At 43.0% G+C, this 13,637-nt stretch overlaps 1 protein-coding gene across 3 annotated transcripts in view; it reads left to right on the top strand.

Moving 5' to 3' along the window:
• WSB2 (WD repeat and SOCS box containing 2) overlaps positions 1-6,405 on the top strand; it is a 401,974-nt gene extending 395,569 nt beyond the window's left edge. For all 3 annotated transcript variants that reach the window (XM_085634631.1, XM_085634630.1, XM_085634632.1), the window contains exon 10: positions 5,486-6,405. In XM_085634631.1, coding sequence (XP_085490757.1) covers positions 5,486-5,648 — 163 coding nt within the window. In that variant the 3' untranslated portion in view covers positions 5,649-6,405. The remainder of the gene's footprint in view (positions 1-5,485) is intronic.
• Positions 6,406-13,637: the final 7,232 nt, after the last annotated feature.

Genomic DNA, 13,637 nt, shown 5'->3' with positions numbered 1-13,637 from the left:
GTCTGACATTCTTTGCTCCACCTCATTCCTCTAAGGGGGGAGAGAGACTATTGTTTGAACCCTGAGAGGACACTAAAAACCTACCTTCTAAAGGTTTGCGGGCTCACTCCACCAGGATAAAAGTGCTACAGCTGCACACTGGTAATGGCAATCTGCCAATGGGCTCTGCAACTGAGGGTGTGGACAGCCTAGAAAGCATCTGATGTAAGTGCACATAAGTGGTGATTGTGGGGCTCCATTTGTCCCTTTCGGAGCAGACCGATGTTGGCACAGACCCACACGATGCCACCTAGCAGCACACACAACTACTCTAAAGGTTTCTGGGACTAGTTTGAAGTCTGGGAATTATTTACACGGTGTGGAATCTGTGATTAGATAGGATTTCCATCAGAAGGATCATTAGCAAAGGTAAGTAACGTTTTCATTTCTCCATTGACTTCAGTGGTACTGTCCTCATTCATTTCAGTGCTTTTGCAAGGATAAAGTATATCATGTTGTGTGTTTACTGAAGTTGTGACAGCCAGTAGGCCTGCATTATTGATAATGACACCCCCTTATATTATGATGTTGCATCAGTGGCGTGACCATATTGAGGGGGCCCACCTGCAAGGTACATGGAGGAGCCCCCTCTGGTGGACTCTATCAGGAGCTCTCTGGCCAAAGTGCTGTGCTCAGGGGGGTCCCCTGGAGCTTGCCCTCCCCCCCCCCCGCACTGCGGGGGCTGCAGGGGCCTGTGTTACGCCCCTGTGTTGCATCTAGTATAGGGGAGGAGGGAATTGTGATTATAGTTTAAAGACCCACTCAGGATGTAATGGATCATGAGGATGTCACCAATGGTATTTTTATCTACCTGATTGTGCACATCTGTAATTTTATGCAGTGTTCGAAATGGGATTTCTGGTTCGCTAGGGCATGCGCCTAAGCCAGGCAAAAACCACCACTCTAGTTAGGGCAAGGGAGTTACACACAGAAGATAATCCCTGCTCTCCCCCCTAGGTAGCTTGGCAGAGCAGTCCGCCTTATCCCAGAGGCAATGTTTAAAGCATTTGCACAACAGACTCACACAGCAGTGACACACTAGGCACACCACAAAAGAAACTCCACACAAGGTTATATAAAAATAGCCTTTCTATCATCCATAAAACACATTAGAACACCATCACATATATACTCTGTGCCACTTGTCATGACTCTATAGGGATTACATAAATCATTAGGCCAATCGGGCCCCTGTCATAATCAGCACATAAATCAGTTAGTTAGGGCGACCTGTAACTACTGGTAATATTGGGCTTATCACACCAGGTTATTCATACATCTAGTCAGCAGTGCACCTTAGTAAACACTTGCAGCAGAACACAGTACGCAAACATTTTATCCACAGCCTAATTACATCCGGGCATAACACATGTGCATAAGGCAACTTTCAGGGACCACAGGCACCTGAGTCATCCAGCCCGTTCGTAGGGCACCAAAGTACTTGCACCCCTACCCCAACTCTGCAGCCACAACGCTTATGTGTGGGCTGCATGCTTATTGTAGGAACAGGACATCCGTCGAGGGTTGCCACCTTAACCCGCTAACTGCATGGGCTGGTCAAATGCCCCCACATGTAAGGGAGCGGTATCTACACGCAATCGCGCTATACAGCGGGAGAGCTAACAAAAAAAAACCACACTGTAGACCTCGGTCCCCAGCGTTCAATTTGTAACAAATGCCGGCCCTCTTGGAATGCAGCTGCCGTGATCACACAGAGGGGCAGCTGCTGCCTGGTAACCCGGCCGCATCTGGGGTGGACACCTTTCCCGGGTTGCCCCTGCTTGCTTATTTTCCAGCAAACTCGCCCGGGTGAATCAGAATCCTTGGACCCCCGCGGGGTCGAGCATCCCGGTCTCAGTGCCTTCCAGCCTCCCGCTTCCACATTGAAGCGGCCTCTTACACCGGACGCAGCTTCAGCTCCGGGGAGCAAGTCTCCGTCGGCGTCTCTCCTCCTTGTGAGAGCCACGCCCTCAACCAGGCTCAGACTTTGCCTGGCTTCTACTGGAGTCGCTGCTTCCCTGGTCTCAAGCGCTGCTACACGTCCCTTTGTAGTGGATGACGCCGACGTGTCCCCAGCAGTTTCAGCTAGTAAACACCTTGGTTGCCTGGCAACGCCCTCTGGGGCCATTCCCTTCTGCCGGACCTCAGCTCTGCGGCGTCTTTTCATGGTGTGAAGACGCTCCTCTGCGCCTGCCGTACTCTGAGTGTGATCCCTCGTCTCGGGTTCCAACAGCCAATTCAAACCCCTAACACACAGTGATCAGTGAGGAGAGCAGCTGTTCCCGCACTGCCCAGTAAAAGCGGCCACCTCATGTTATATCTCCCCAGCCCGGAGGCTTGAACCAAGGCACAGGCAGGCCAGCACACAGGGCACCTTAGCAGAGGGCAGCTTCTTCAGCTACCTAGCAAACTGTGGCTTAGTCCCGTACTGTGGTTCCTCCTGGCACACAGCAGTCCACACTGTGTGGTAGTTCCAAGCAAGCTCCAGTTCAAAAGACATGGGGTCACAGTCCCAATACTTGTACTCCACAACGTCTTTGTTCACTGTTGGCACAGGGATCTTAGCCCAGTCCAAACCAGTTCTGGGGAGCGGTTTGCAAGTGCACAACACTCCCCATTGTAAGTGTAAGCCCTGGCCCCAGATGCACCACAGGGGGGCGGAGCCATAATTGTGGAAGCCACGTATAGCCCTATTCAGGTGCAGTTGCTACTGGTCCCACCACTCCAAATGCAGACCAGGCCTAATCAGCCTAGTGCTGACTCATCCAGACTCTCTGGAGCTACTGCGACTCCCCAGCCCCTTTCACTCCAAGGCCAGACAGCCCATACACAACAGGCAGGCACAAAGACACATAGCACACAGAAATGCCTACTTCTAAAAGTGGCATTTCTAAAATAGTGTTAATAAATCTGTGAACACCAATATGCAGCATTTATCACCAAACATACCAAACTTGATCACTCTATTCCTCTCCTGAATTACCACTGCAGCAGATATCAGGGAATACCCAATGCATCCCTATGAGAGGGCAGCCTCACAGCAATGAGAAACTAAATAGGCTGTTTGTCACTACCAGTGTGTTTAACAAGGGAACCAAATTATAATGGTCAGGGACCTTGGGTAGTAGTACGTTACAATTACAAAATAGTCCCTGAAAGGGGAGATTCACACAGAAAACAATAAATATAGGCCTGAAATCAGTGCTATATTAAAGCTGTACAGCCGGACCGAAAATGTAATGTATCAAATCACATACAACACAAGAATAAAGTGGGACACAATCCTGTGTCCAATGCAACATATGTAACAAAAACATAAATGAACAGAAATTCACAAATTCTGAAAAAGGCTCAAGCAGGACAAAAAATACTTGTATAAAGAAATGCAACAAGCAAACAATATGTAGACACACCGTTACACATCAGTAATTAATTCAATTGCGTTTACGGTGCATACAAGGTCGACGCTTCGATCCAGTAGAAAAAATATTGGGATCATCATCGGGTCGTAAAAATTATATGCCTGAGGGAATAGCAGGGGCAAGCAATGAGGCAATTGCGATAATGCCAGGAAGGGATTACTGCGGTCGCACCGAGGTACTTTGGATCACTCCAGCGTCTTAGCGCTTAGCAAAGGAAGTTTGGTGGGACTGGGGCAATTCCCAATTGAGGGTACTGGTATGGAGAGGCACAGTAACCTAATTACACGAATATCAGCAACCAATCCAATTTGGAAATACATGAAAGATGCTGTGAGTCACGCAACAATGATGTGAGTACTCCTGAGCCGGTACTATTACCTGTGTTTCCTTCGGTATTCTGGTGTTTGTCACTACCAGGACATGCCACACAGTTAAGGCACATGTCCTACCTTTTACCTACACCGCACCCTGCCCGTAAGGCTAGCTAGGCCCTATCTTAGGGGTGACTGATACGTAGTAAAAGGGGAGTCACAGACATGGCAAACAATGTATGTGCCACGTCACAGCGGCAGTAAATTGCGCGTGCAGGCCCTGCAGTGGCAGAGGCCTGACACAGCTTTGAAAGGCTACTTCGGTGAGTGGCGCAAGCAGCGCTGCAAGCCCACCAGTAGCATTTAATTTACTGGCCCTCGGTATATGGCATACCACTGTACAAGGGACTGACAGGTAAATTAAATATGCCAAACAGGTGTATACCAGAGAGCACATGCACTTTAGCACTGATCAGCAGTGATAAAGTGCCCAGAGTCATAAAACCACCACCAACAGTTAGGAAAAAATACAGGAGGATGGTAAAAAAGTTCTGGGATGACTCTGCAAAAAGGGTCAAGTCCAATACATAGTTTTTAGTATTATTTAGTAAGAAAAATCACTGTTGGATCAATGATTTCAGTGTTGTTGTGCACTAGTGTGGTGGGGTTACCAGCCCACACCATATACCAAAGTAGGCCTGAATACTGTGCTTCCCTCGCCTGAGAGTGTCAAGCGCTACAATGTGGTAGTTGGTTCCCACTTAAAAGACAATTACGAGCTTATTACTTGTGAAGGACTCACATTCTTTGCAACTAATAACCCATTTGTTTACACTGACCAGACCTGCTGTAGGAGAACATCCACATTAGAATGAGGTGATTTCCGACTGTCATCTGATTTTCTTAAGCACCACTCTGTACATGCTGGGGGCAAGTGTACCTGTACATGAAAATATAAACCTAACATTCCAAAGTAATGGCCTTTTAATGGGTGTCCTTTGTAAGGTGTTCTCTACACCCACTTCATTCACCCGATATTCATTCTAGTAGTGGATGACAGAGCAGCACTTGTGTTTCTCTGTTGCCTGTCCCTTCTCCCCACAACACTTAGGTTCCATTTTTGTATACACGCTATTGTGTGTGCTGCTTGCAGCATGTAATGCACAAGATTGGCATTACATTGATTGACCAACCAGGTATGTGGAACATATTCAAGCTTCTTCCGTCTCATACCAAACAACTGCCAACAATTAACTAGTATTGTAGCCATAATATAGCCACCCAACTTGTGGAGGCAGAAAAAGTGATGCAAGTGCAGTTTTGAGGTGGCAGGGATGGCCAGTGTAAACCAATATTTGGGGAATCGCCCCCTCTTGGGCTTGTAGAATCTTGAAGTCTTTTGCCCCATGTTACGCACAGTCCAAATATTAATCTTATGCACTGTAAGGACCATTACAAGTAAGTTTCTATTTTATTGCGAAGGGTCAACTAAACTTTACAAATATTTCTTGTTCAAAAAAATGACATTGAAAATGTCTGGCTCAAGGCATACTTGTTTTTGCGGTTAAGGGTTCATGATTACATGTGGTGTGTTCATTCTTTTGCAACTGTAATGAGCAATGATACCACTTGCTTATTTGCTAATGAGTCATATAGTGAGTGAGTATTCAGCGTTGTTGTTGCAGTGGCTAACACCTTCTTTTTGGATTTTAGGACACGAGATGGCCACGTTCAGTTCTGGACTGCTCCACGAGTCCTGTCCTCACTGAAACATATGTGTCGCAAGGCTGTTCGCCGCTTCCTGACAACCTACAAGGTTCTGGCACTGCCCATTCCCAAGAAGATGAAAGAGTTCCTTACATATCGGACGTCTTGACTTTATTGGTGTAGGGCAAAGAGCACAGGGAACCACTTTCAACTAACACTAAGAGGCACGAGTCACACAGATGTGATTGAACACAGTGATTTTGAAGTCATGTGATCTAATGACAGGTTTTTCATTGTTTGTTTTTGAAAGATGTGCTGCTATCTGTATCCACAAGATAAGAAATGTAGTTGGTTGGAAGAGATACATTAATGTTCTAATCATGAAACTCAACCATTCCATTCTGAAAGAAAGAAAATTTGTTGCATATCTTAATCTTATTTATTGTATACATTTGGTGATATGAACTGTTTGCAACGCATCCACTTTGCAAAAGATTTAAGAATGAAAGATGGGACAGATTACGTGAGGTCTGGTCCTTGGACAACTGGTTTGTTCTATTTTGCTTTACGTTACAGTGAACTTCTGCAACTTGTGTTCCCCGAACAGGAGACTACAGATTAATTTTCTTTGTTGCCTTTGACCTGTTGTAGGAGGCCAATGCTAGATCGAAGCCCAAATTGGGATCCTCTTTTTGGCTGCAAGAGTGGCAAGCCCCTCTTGCTACTTTTCATTCAGATGCAGAGGTTCCATCAAAGGAACTTTTATATTGATGATGGGATGCATGGTATTGGTCATAGGTGCAAAACCTAAAGTATTTCATTGGTGGTCTGGAAGGGGTCCTGTTTTGATATTTAAGCTGAATAGATAAAACATATTGCCTACATTAAACCTCGAAGGTGGCTTCGTGTCACAGGTAGACATGATACTCCTAGTTAGATGGCTTCGTTATTGTGCTCCTTGAATAAGTGTCTTGCTCCAAGCAGATAAAAATAGGCTTTTGCAAAATCATTTTAAAGTGTTTGTGAAAAGGTTTGATTTAAAAGAAGAGGATTTCTTCTGAGTGTGTGTTTGTACTGGGAGAGTGAAGACAACTTTGCTAATGGATTAGTTAGTTGAAGGTATGCTGCACAATCTTGACACTATTGCATGTAGAGAATTTAACTTGTGCACAAAAACAGGGGACCGGAGGGAGGAGTGTGTTGAAATCTAGATGGTAAATTAGTGCTTCTGTATCTCAAATTATGAAATAAGAATTTTGTAGCAGGATGAGAGAAACGTTTTCTGGGCGAAATACAGTACAGTGACAAAATGATCTGGGGATTCAAGACTAAGTGGTAATCCTATTCAGTGGATGCAAACGACCTAGCATTTTGTGCAAAATAGAGGGAAGACTTCTCACTTTTGCACGTCCTCCTCTGAAAAAAAAATATTTTAAGAATATTATTACAGCACTTGACTTTAAAAATTACTCCCCAATTAACAGGAAGAAGGTTGTACCGTGAAACCGTTTCATACACTTCACTGAGAAGCTGTATTCAAGCTCACTCTCGACTATTCTAACCTCTCTCGCTTGTATTAAAAATACAATGTACGTGGCTTTTTCAGGATCTTTCTGAAGTTTTCCATTGACGAGGATTTCCTATGTGGTTGTAGCAGCACATCTCCGTGGGATTCGCCACTAAGAAATCTCTACCAAAGGACGTTTATTCTTTTGTTTCCCAATTGTTTAAGATCATACACCACCTTCCATGAAAGCATTACATAGATCTGTTCAGGCATGCCTTCCTTATTATTTCTTTCACAGGGCTGTCACAGGACATGATTTGTTGTGAAGCTCTTGTCTCCTCCTAAGTTGGTCTTAAGTTTAAAAAAAAAAAATTTTGTTCAGTTGTCCACACACATTTATTTCTACCTTTTTAAAGGATTCGAACACGTCAATTTCAGCACTTACAACACTCCCCTAAAACGACTGTTTACACCAGTTGCAGCACGCTTACTGGACTCCTTTTCATGGAACACTTGCGGATGCCTTCATTTTTCTACCAAGACTCCTTGAAAGGAGCCGCAACACATTTGTATGAGCACACTTACTACATTCCTAGGTCGACTTCCAGGCTCTTGGGTCACTCCTTTTCAATGAGCCTTATTTCTCGTTTCAGCAGTGACACTGCACTCCCTTAAATAATCCCTTGCACACGTTTTTGAGCACTCTGCTCATATTCATATTCAAAGGGCAAGAAAAGGTTAATTAGAAGTTTCTGGTTATACTCTTAAGAAGTGAGCCGTCAGGGATCTCGCACTCTCCCAGACTTCTTTTCAAGAAAGCTGCGTTAGCTTTTGATTTCTAATTAACTCTTTTTTTGTATGGCCTTGTATGCAGCTGTTCCAGGGCATGAAATGCTTGACACGTACCTATTTCAGAAACTTGTCAAGTCGGACATTAATCTTCCAGCATGTACCTGGGTATTTTCTCTTAGGAAGTCTTGTTTACATAAGGTCACTCTCACCTGTGTCTGCGCGCTTTTCCAACCTCTGTCTTGTAATTATTGTCGTATCCCATGATCCATAAAGACATCATGTCGCCATATCATGCCTGTTTCAGATTGTGTGTGCCATTTAGTTATGGCTGCTTTAGAAAGTATCACACAGGCATTCTAGTCTCAAAGTCCTCACATATGCCTTTTTTACACGTCACTCAAGATTTATTGTATTCGAGACCTTCACACATGCCTCTTAGCATGTCACTCCAGACTTATTACATTTATGAAGCTCCTCACATAAGGCTATTTATTTTTTACGTAACCCTTTGCTCACCCTCATTAAATTTTTGAAGCCTTTCACACATGGCTTTTTGTTTGTATTATTGCACTTACTACCTGTATAAAGCGTTCACACTTTGATGTTTTAGTATCTAACTTCAGCCTTATTCTAATGTGGGACTCTCTGTCCAGGCAGTTTTGGGATGTCATACCCTGTCAATTCCACGTTAAAAGCCTTCACACTTGGTTTAAGGGTGGGGTGGTGGAATAAAGCACCCATTCCGAAATCCTCCACATTATTATTGTTTTACCACATCACACTAAATGGATTCTATTTATGAAGCCCTCACGCATGGCTAATCCAAATGTTTGTCTGGTCAGGAACTTCTCACAAGTGGCTATTCCAACACCGCTCCTTCTATGTTCTGCCACACAGAAAACCATGCTCGGAAAACGCAGTGCAGCAATAGCAGAATTAATCTCCGATAATTCAGCTCTATCTCAATGGTTATCCAATGTCAAAAGGCAAACCAAAGAATGTAGTTTGCAGCTTCCGGTCAATAAATCCCTCTACAGCAGTGGTCTTCAGACTCCCCTTTTGTACCTTCTCCCAGCTAGGATATAAATAGCAAAAGATGTTAGTGATAACCCATCACAGAAACAAAGCACTGTTTTTAGCACAAAGCTTCTTTCGGCCAGAGTCTGGCGCCCCCTCTGTGATCACTTGAACCCGACCCCCCCTTATAGGGGCCTGCCACCCAGTTTGAAGACCCCTGCTCTATAGGGATTAGAGCAGACTGCACCCACCTAGCATTTAACCCCGCATAGCGTAAATATTTAATGGGGAAAAACACTAGGTAACATGAATATGCATACACATACTCACTGCACTTCCTCACTGGTATTCTAATATCAAAAGCAGCATTTTGTCCTAGCACTTCCTTAACCTAGTTGTTTCTGGATGTGGGGCAGTGTTCTAATTCGCATCCATCCTACTTCACTAAGCTCATCCCTTTAGTAGGTATCTAAGGCATAACCCCAAAAACCTTGACTGATTATCCTTGAGAGCTAAACCTTCCACTGCAGTGGTGTCCAGTTGACTCCTTAAGGTATCCGTTCTGTGCAGCACACTTGCCATGGTCCATAATGATTGGGATGCATGGCCAGAACAGCTTTCCAACCAAGTCTAGCCAATCAAGGATATTTTTTTGCCACTGAGGGTATCATAAACCGGCCCGACTCCTACTCAAATCGGTAATTTATCTTTTTGGCATTTCCTAGGAGTGTGGGTATCGTAAATTGTGCCCAGCCATAACATTTTTCAATCTTCAGTCTTGTGTAGCTGCAACAATCAAAATGCACTGCAGCAACATAACTTACTTCCCATCTCTGAGGAACCTTAAGCTTTCTTGAGGTTTCACTAGCTAGGCCGTTTACACTCACTTCTTTCATGTCTCACATGTACAAGGAGACCCATCTAGCGAGTTTGTGTTTGGGGGTTACTATATATAGGGTTTGTGCTTATCCACATGGCTTTTTCTACTTTGATAAAGCCTCAATGATAGTTTACCAGAGAGGCTACATTAGATACTGCCGAGGGCGGATGGCCTTGAAAGCTAGTAAAGAGTGAGAGATTCTTTTACAATCAAAGTTTCTTTGTCACATAGTGTCTTGTTTTTACCCTTTATAACTCCTCCTGGCTCTTGCTTAGCCTTACTGAGATCGCAGTATTTATACAACTGCGAAAGCTTGACTTGTCAGTGAACCAAGAATAATTACTTTACATTAGGGAAAACATAAGTATGCATTTTTACAAGTGCTCTGCAGTGGAGTAAAAGAGATCATGTAGTCAAGTGAACAACTATGAAGCGTTTTGCGAAAGGTGTCGTATTTCAAAAAGCACTCACCACAAATGTTATTTTTTCATACATTTTTGCTGAAAAAATGCCACCAAAAATATCTGCACCGTAAATTTTATCAGAGCACCCAGAGGGTGTTGGGAATTGCAAATTCTTCAATGTAGAACTCTTGAATCCCGATTCAAGCACTTTTTGGGAACATAACTGTCTTAAACCCTTCAACCACGACTGCTTTACCATGTCCTCTCAATTCCTCTCTTTATTTATTTTTTTGTAAATCCATTTTATTGGGTTTTCAATGGAGAAAACAAAAACATTACATATATGTACCATACGGAAGTGCAGACATAACATAATGGGTACATGACTGGTAATGAGGCAGCATTACGTACAGTAATCACAAGGACAGGCTTCGTGGAATGTCAATGAAACGCCTGGGGGACGAATCACTTCCAAGGAAAGTCGGTCTTCCTGTGTGTGTACTCAAGAGAAGAATGAGAGGGGGAGAACCAGCTACTAACATGGGCTCAATTCCTCCCTTTAAAGAAATTCCTAGTGCCTACTCTTGTCATCTCTCCTCTCAGAGAGGCTTCCTTTCAGCAAGTACTCTCACATAACTAGTCTCTTACAACCTTTCCTTTAATGAATGCCTTACATTTGATTACTCCAGTCTGTGCCTCCCCTAATTTTCACTGCCTGCGACCTCCTCCTTTTTATTTAATTTTTTCCAAGTCCTCCCACGTGCGTGTTGTATGGTGTTGCCCTAAGCTCACACAATGTCAATTGAAACACCGCAGTACCAGCCAACTCTGATTCTTTTCTGCAGGTCCTTTCAGATAATTCTACACTCTGCAATGGCAACTGCGTGTCATTCTATCCTTCCTCGTATACATCTCTGTACACTATACAGGACTTTCCTCAAAGATGTGCTATGATCTTCCCATTCCTGGAGATAACGTCACATACATGGGGGCTGTCCTACCGATGTATAAACCTCGTCCGAGGGAAATCCCTGTGCTAGAGTTTACAACCCAGCTACTTTATTAGCCGTTGGTTCGGATTTCAAAACCTACATTTCCATTTCTAAGTTCAGCAACAAATAGTGAACTACACAAAATAAGACTGAAATACCCAAATGCAAAATTGACTCCTCCTGCCTTCGAGTCCTCATCCAAAATGTGCCCTTCGTATGCAAAAACAGTAGAAACTAGGAAAAGAAAAAGGGTTTTCAGAAAAATATTGTGAAAACCTAGTTTCATACTCCTATTCATACCTTTGTTAGTACATTACTCAAGGACTAAAGGGGTCTTCACTGCGTGTTTTCTTTTAACTGCTGTTCTTCTGTCTAGTTTATTGTTTCTGACAGGCATGACTCGTTCTGAGTTTTACTGTCTGGTGTCATTCCCTGGAATACTGATTGAATCTGCCATGTTGACCGTTCATGATCCCACTATAGTGTGATTGAGTCATTGGAAGTTATGTCAAAAGTATATGAAAGAAATTGTCTTGAACGGATCAAATTCTTTACGTTACTCTGGAAAAGTTTCTTTCATCAAAGTTAAACTGTACAGGCCATTTTGCACTTGTGTGATACTGAAAAGGGTCAACTTCATGCACCCTCAAAAAGAAGCTAAAATTCAGAACTCATATCAAACTTATTTGGTATTTTTCAAGATCTATTTTTGAATGCGTGGTGGAAATTATAGCCCTCGCCACACTCCTTGTCTGGAGGTGAATGTTCCGTTTCAAAGCTGTGCAACCATGTGAGAAATAACAGCCTATAACTGACCACAGACTTTGAAGCTGCTTAGCTTCTGCTTCCGAAAAAGGCTAAACATCAAACTAAACACTGCAGGGTAAAAGCGGACACTAATGATCTATATATTTTTTTAATAACCAAATGTTATTATATTTTGTAGTACACAGCGTCATTCACTTACAAGTACGATCAAGGAGTATCAGTCTACTTGATGCAATCTTAGAGCACCGAAAATCCTCCAGTTGCATGATAGATTCACAGAGGCAAACCATGGTGGGTGCGCACCCCCCCCCGCCCCTATATTTCCTTGTGTTTTCAAGGGCAGTCTCATAGATTACTAATGATATTTTTTAATGTAATTTATAATATCAAATTTCCAAGATTTATTTTGTTTACATTTGTCTCTAGTATTTCCAGTTTTCACTGCAGTAGAGTTCGTGGCTTACCTTCAAAAACTATCCAATGACTTAGAATTTATTTTCTACGAAGTCCTCAAGCATAAGCCAATCATATTCATCGGCGTCAGTCTCCTACTGCTGATGCATCTGCGGCATCAAACATTCTCATTGTTGATGTACACAGACCGTGCAATAACCACCACCATGTAGTTGTATTTACACAGTGCAGTGTATCGTTTCAGGATCGACACCTGCATTTCTCATTCTAATTTTTCTTTTACTTTTGTAAAATTTGTGACCAAATTCATGTTCCATTGTGAGCAACACTGCCACAGGTTTGCCATCATCGAAAATTATTCCTGTGATCAGTCCTGAATGCTTCGGGTCTGGCCTGGACTTTGAGTTGCTTTTTTTCCAAGATGTGGTTTAGACCAGTTTGAAAAACTGCAAGACGTTGTGTAATTATGACCATTTCAACCTTAGGTAGAGACTAACATGCTGCTGCTGAAATGGGGGCACATGGTAACAATCTGGAGCGCCCCCTGGGATGAGTGGCTAGGTACCCCCTCTGCTGTTCTAAAGATGTTCCGATATCTCTCGAGGTTAATGTCTAATGTTTAGTAATCTTTACTCTAGATATGGTACATAAGTTAGGTTTAAGCATGTGGCTAACCACCACAGTAATATGCTCAAAATGTTAGTGATGTGTGAGAAACGAAACAAACATCCTATTCTCTCTCATTTTTATATTGGTTTAATTTCCAGTAAGAAGTGCTGCTTTCCACATCAGTAACTCCAAGTGCTGCTGCTGTTCTATTCTTCATTAGACTTGTATGCTGACAAATCTGCAACTTTTAACTTAAAGTCCTACACAGAACCAAAGCAATATAGGTGGTTGTTGTTAAAGATATGCAATAATGAGAATCTACAGCCAATGGCATCCTCATATCACAATGGGTAAGCTTGTGCCATTTTTGCCACCATGTCTTCAAGTGTAGTACCTAAAGTATGTAAATATATTTATTTTTGACACACAGGGTTGATTTTGTCCAACTTAAATGAGAAAAAAAAGGATGCAGGAGAAATTCAGGATTTGATCTGACACAGATTAGCGTACATGTAGAGAATCTTAGCCTGCTTCTCAGAGGGGATTGTGTAACCACAATTTAGTTAGGCAGTGCATGTATTGACGACCCTCATTACAAGTTTATCGTAATAGGGTGGATTACTATATGTGGTAAATGCCATTACCTTAGAGTAAGATATTTACCACGTGTGTTAAATGCCTCCTATCCCAAGTTTTCAAAAGGATCGTGAGGCATAACATGCGGAATTGTTGTTTAATGCACCGAATGGGCCCTTCCTCCGCAGTTTTGACCTGT

This window comes from Triturus cristatus, chromosome 11 (genome assembly GCF_964204655.1).
Source record: "Triturus cristatus chromosome 11, aTriCri1.1, whole genome shotgun sequence".
NCBI lineage: Eukaryota > Metazoa > Chordata > Amphibia > Caudata > Salamandridae > Triturus > Triturus cristatus.
The sequence above is the reverse complement of the archived record's forward strand: the minus strand, read 5'-3'. Positions and strand labels throughout refer to the sequence as shown.